The following is a 6000-nucleotide window of genomic DNA, read 5'->3' on the forward strand; positions in this document are numbered from 1 at the left end:
ATTTCAAAAATACGTCACTGATATTTTGAAACTCCTGAGAGTTCATTGATAAGAAAACCTGCTGATGAGAATCAATATTTATTTTGAAAGGTTTTTATCATTCTAATTCTTCTAAAACCTGGTTTCCTAAATACTGGTTATAAAAGCTATCAGAAGGCCGGGCGCGGTGGCTCAGGCTTACAATCCCAGCACTTTGAGAGGCCAAGGCGGGTGGATCACGAGGTCAGGAGATCGAGACCATTCTGGCTAACACGGTGAAACCCCATCTCTACTAAAAATACAAAAAATTAGCCGGGTGTGGTGGCTGACGCCTGTAGTCCCAGCTACTCGGGAGACTGAGGCAGGAGAATGGCGTGAACCCAGGACACGGAGCTTGCAGTGAGCCGAGATCATACCACTGCACTCCAGCCTGGGCAACAGAGCGAGACTCTGTCTCAAAAAAAAAAAAAAAAAAAAGCTATCAGAAGATAATGCTTACAAGTAAAGAGGGTCTTTCCTTGAGCTACAGCATTTTCAGTGTACTCTGGCTAATTTTTTTTTTGTTTGTTTTTGAGACAGAGTCTCGCTCTGTCACCCAGGCTGAAGTGCAGTGGCACGATCTTGGCTCACTCCTCTGCCTCCTAGGTTCAAGCAATTCTCCTGCCTCAACTTCCTGAGTAGCTGGGACTACAGGCACATGCCTCCACGCCCGGCTCATTTTTTGTATTTTAGTAGAGACGAGGTTCCACCATGTTGCCCAGGCTGGTCGCGTACTCCTGAGCTCAGGCAGTCCGCCCGCCTCGACCTCCCAAAGTGCTGGGATGACAGGTGTGAGCCACTGTGCCCAGCCACTCTGGCTATTTTTTTAAAAAAAAAGGAATTAAATGAGTTTGCTTCTGCAGACGACCATTTTCTTTCAGTGTAGCTGCCCTTGTTCTCCCTCCCAGTGTGCATGCAACGCATGTACAGGAGGTTCTTGACCTTAGATATGAATTGTAAAATTCCACATATTTGAACTGGTTTATCCCAACATAAGGTCTCCTTTCTGCTTTAATTTATTTCAGCCTGCAGATGTGCCAGTGTCTTTAGGTCAGTTTCAAGTTTTTGAAATGGGAATAAGTGACACTGAAGGAAGATTTTAATAAATGAAACAGCTGTGTGACCTAGGAATATAACCTTGTGCTCTTAGGGAAGGACATTCTTATCTTTTTTTTTTTTTAAACGGAAGACCTTTATGATAAACGCTGGAGTACAGACAGTACATGCAGGTGGCATGCAGGGTCTTGCATGTACTTAACGTCTTGAAAGTCCTTCTGCATTTTCTTTTCTTCATCTTCTTTTCAATCCTGATATGCAAAGTGTATTTTGCCATTAAAACAATTAACACTATTAAAACACTGCAGCATCTGGCTGGGCGCAGTCGCTCCAGCCTGTAATCCCAGCACTTTGGGAGGCTGAGGCGGGTGGATCACTTGAGGTCAGGAGTTCAAGAGCAGCCTGTCCAACATGGTGAAACCCCCTCTCTACTAAAAATATAAAAATTAGCTGGGTGTGGTGGTGGGTGCCTGTAGTCTCAGCTTTTTGGGAGGCTGAGGCAGGAGAATCACTTGAACCTGGGAGGCAGAGGTTGCAGTGAGCCAAGATCATGCCACTGCACTCCAGCCTTGGCAATAAAGGGAGACTCCGTCTCAAAAACAAACATAAAAAACAACAAAACACTGCAGCATCTGAAATGATGCTAACAGGATTAGGGCGATGGACTGTCTTAGTAGTAATGGTAGTAAAAGCAGTAACAATCATAGCAGTAATATAGAGGAATTAACTTTTATTGAATAGTTAATATGTTTAAGGCACCCTGTCATTTAGTCCTTACAATAACCCTTATTATCTTCATTTGACAGATAGAGAGACTGAGGCTCCGAAAGATTCATTTACAAATCCAAAGTCATACAGCTAGAAAGTGGTGAATTTGTACCCACATCTGATTCTGGAGCTGACACTCTAAGCCAGTGTGCTGCTCCATCTCTCCATAGCTAAACTTTTCATAGACTCACAGGATGCTGGTGCAGGAAAGGACTGCTTATCTGGGCACCCCACCTTTCATTTCCTTCAAGTCTTGAGATCTTTTTGAACTAGAAGCATGCATTTAGAAGTGATATTGATATCACCATCTCCTGTTGGTAGATAGATCATTGAGTGGGAAGAAGAGGGTTCAAGCGATTCTCCTGCCTCAGCCTCCCTAGTAGCTGCCGTGCCCAACTAATTTTTGTATTTTCAGTAGAGACGGGGTTTCACCATGTTGGCCAGGCTGGTCTCGAACTCCTGACCTCAGGTGATCTGCTGCCTTGCCCTCCCAGAGTGCTGGGATTACTCCCAGAGTACATGAGCCACCGCACCAGGCCAGGGCAAACCCTTTCAAGCAGGAGTTCCAGTATACTGAGAGGTGGAAATGCAATCGATGTGAAGTCCTAGCAGTAGCAACCAGCAGAGCTGGCCTTCTTCCAGGCTTGGAGATCCCCTGCCAGAAGCTCATCTCACCAGATGCAGGCAGACCTCTTCATTTCGGAAAGGAAGACACTGAGGGACAGAGAGACCAAGTCCAGCAGGAAGTCAGTCACTTTAGTAAAGGGAATAGTCCACTAGTCTATGAGTTTCATGAATGTAGAGTCTGTGCCTGCCTTGTACACCCCTCTATTTGCAGTGACCAACAATAAGTAGTAGGACTGTAAATTTATGTTATAATGAATTAATTACCATTATTTAAAGTGGCATGTTCATGCTTTTTTTTTTTTTTTTTTTTTGAGATAGAGGCTAACTCTGTCACCCAGGTTGGAGTGCAGTGGTGTGATCTCAGCTCACTGCAACCTCCACCTCCTAGGTTCGAGCGATTCTCTTGTCTCAGCCTCCTGAGTAGCTGAGAATACAGGCATGTGCCACCACACCCAGCAACTTTTTGTATTTTTAGTAGAGATGGGATTTTGCTGTATTGCCCAGGCTGGTCTCGAACTCCTGGCCTCAGGTGATCCACCTGCCTCGGCCTCCCAAAATGCTGGGATTACAGGCATAAGCCACCGTGCCCAGCCCCCATGCTCTTGATTTCCTGTCTCTGTACCTGGCTTTTCTCTGACCCCACTGGTGCTATTGTTAGAAGTATCTCATTTGGAGGTGAAAGGAAGGAAAATAAATACAGCAGTCTTGTCTTTTAAATAAATACAGCAGTCTTATCTTACTCTCCTCTGAGATCTGTCTGGCCATTGTTGGCAATTTCATCTGAGCATCAGCAATTGCTAGTGACAGCCCTACATCTGGGACTCACTTTCCTGTTTGGTATAAATGTTTCTGGAGATTAGAATAAGGGAAGAGAAGAAGTTTCAGCATTTCTGTATCTCAGTCCCAAAGAAGTTTAAAAGGCACATGCAAATGACAATCCCACAAAACATAATCAACTGAGCAAAAATCAATGCTCTGCCCAATAGGGACCATCTTTAAGAAGCTTTAAGTGAAGTTTACCTTGAAAGTGGTAATAATTTCATTAGAAGCTTCAGGAAGCAAGTGCCTTTATGGCAGAATGACTGATTTTACTCACAGGACCCCATGGAATTGTAAAATTTTATCTCTGTTCTGTGTAAGTCAACCTAAGTCAAACAGAAATATCAGTGTTTGGGTACATCAAAAACACCTTTAACTTGTCCTTTCATTTTGGTTTGCCTTTTGACAGGATATAATCACAGATCCATTTAAGCTTGCAGAAGAGTCTGACAGTATGAAGTCCAGATGTGTCCCTGATGCTACTGGAGGCTGCTGTGGCACAAAGAAAAGCTGCTAAATCTACAGCCAACCAGGGGATCACAGTAGTGGGCAAGAGTGATTTGCATGTTTTTTAACCTGCTTTTCCACATAGCACAGACCACAAGAAACAACAAATGGGGCTGGACATGGTGGCTCATGCCTATAATCCCAGCACTTTGGGAGGCCGAGACAGGCAGATCACCTGAGGTCAGGAGTTTGATACCAGCCTGGCCAACATGGTAAAATCCTGTCTCTACTAAAAATACAAAAAAATTAGCTGGGCATGGTGGTGCACATCTATAGTCCCAGCTACTAAGGAGGCTGATGCAGGAGAATTGCTTGAACCCAGGAAGTGGAGGCTGCAGTGAGTCAACATTGTGCCACTGTACTCTAGCCTGGGCAACAGAGCAAGACTCTGTCTCAAAATCAAAAAAAAAGAAAAACAACAACAACAAATGGCAGAGAGCCACCATATTCCAAATCACTGAAAAAAATAAATGAATTTTTTCACAAGGCATTGATTAAAGATTCACAGCAAATCATATGAAGACTAGTTAAGCAGACTTTTTTCTATTTCCTAATTCAAAGTTCTGGTGCCACGTAGTGGTCAGAAATGGAACAGAGAAGCTGTCTTAAGGCTTGTTTAAGAAGCAGGAAAGGCATCAGAAGAAATAACAGTTGGCAGAGGGGCTCAGGAAAAATATCTTCCTTCTGATCTTTTGCATGGCACTTTTTGGACTTTTCATCATGTTTGCTTATTAAACAAAGCTCCTACTGCCATCATACTAATCATGCCAAAGATTGCCAAATCATGTTTGGTAAGAGAACTTTTGAGGTAGCTTTTAAGCAAATGCTTTTATTTTTCTTTTTCCTTTTTTTGCAATAGAATTAAGAAAACAAATTAATCATAAACATCTTTGAATCAAGTATCTCAAGAAAACAAATGAATAATAAATATCTCACCCTAATGACTGATGACATAGTGATTATCTGTTGTAAATTATCCTAACTGGATCAGGAATAGAGTTCGATCGTTTTTTAAAAAGAGAGCTAAAAGATGTAAAAATGACCAGGCATGGTGGTGTGTACCTGTAGTCCCAGCTACTGGGGAGGCTGAAGCAAGAGGATCGCTTGAGCCCAGGATTTCCAGGCTGCAGTGAGCTATGATCGCACCACTGCACTCCAGCTGGGTGACAGAGCAAGACCCTGTCTCTAAAAAACAAATAAATAGGCTGGGCATGATGGCTCATGCCTGTAATCCCAGCACTTTGGGAGGTCAAGGCGGGTGGATCACTTGAGGTCAGGAGTTCGAGACCAGCCTGACCAACATGGTGAGACCCCATCTCTACTAAAAATTCAAAACTTAGCCGGGTGTGGTGGCATGTGCCTGTAATCCCAGCTACTCCAGAGGCCAAGGCACGAGAATTGCTTGAACCTGGGAGGTGGAGGTTTTAGTGAGCCAAGATCGCGCCACTGCACTCCAGCCTGAGTGACAGAGTGAGACTCTGTCAAAGAAAGAGAGAGAGAGGAAGGGGAGGGGAGGGGAGGGGAGGGGAGGGAAGAAAGAGATGTAAACATGGTAAGTTTTCTTTTTCTTTATAAGGTGTCCTGGTTAAACTTTTAGCAAAATGATAGATCTAGTTTTTCCATAGTTAAAGAATATTAAGAACATTAAAGAAAGGTTCAAGGATGGTAAATAACTTGAATTCCAGCTGTACTTGAAGACTTTATTGGAGGACACAGAGAGGTATAAGTCATGGTCATTATCATCAGGAGCTGGATAATTCAGTTTTTAAAAAACAGCTTTCAGGCCGGGTGCAGTGGCTCACACCTGTAATCCCAGCACTTTGGGTGGCTGAAGTGGGTGGATTGCTTGAGCTCAGGAGTTCGAGACCAGCCTGCGCAACATGGTGAAACCCTGTCTCTACTAAAAATTCAAAAAATTAGCTCAGCGTGGTGGTGCGTGCCTGCAATCCCAGCTACTCGAGGCTGAGGCACGAGAATTGCTTGAATCCAGTGGGTAGATGTTGCAGTGACCCAAGATCGCGCCACTGCACTCCAGGCTGGGCAACAGGGCGAGACTCTGTCTCAAAAACAAAAAATAAAAATAAATAAACAAACAGCCTTCAACCAATCAAGGGTTTTGATGTCAACCAGTTGCCCTGGGCTCAGTACAAAAAGAACCAGGGGCATGGCATGGTCCAGGAGATTTTGAACTAGGGGTTTGAGAAT

At 43.9% G+C, this 6000-nt stretch overlaps 1 protein-coding gene across 3 annotated transcripts in view; it reads left to right on the forward strand.

The window, feature by feature from the left end:
- Positions 1–4743, forward strand: part of AS3MT (arsenite methyltransferase) — a 34825-nt gene extending 30082 nt beyond the window's left edge. For 2 of the 3 annotated variants that reach the window (XM_007963992.3, XM_007963994.3), the window contains one exon: positions 3698–4743. In XM_007963992.3, the coding sequence (XP_007962183.3) occupies positions 3698–3805 (108 nt within the window). In that variant the 3' untranslated portion in view covers positions 3806–4743. The remainder of the gene's footprint in view (positions 1–3697) is intronic. The other variant, XR_005244217.2, reaches the window with a different exon arrangement.
- Positions 4744–6000: the final 1257 nt, after the last annotated feature.

This window comes from Chlorocebus sabaeus, chromosome 9, assembly GCF_047675955.1.
Source record: "Chlorocebus sabaeus isolate Y175 chromosome 9, mChlSab1.0.hap1, whole genome shotgun sequence".
Lineage (NCBI taxonomy): Eukaryota > Metazoa > Chordata > Mammalia > Primates > Cercopithecidae > Chlorocebus > Chlorocebus sabaeus.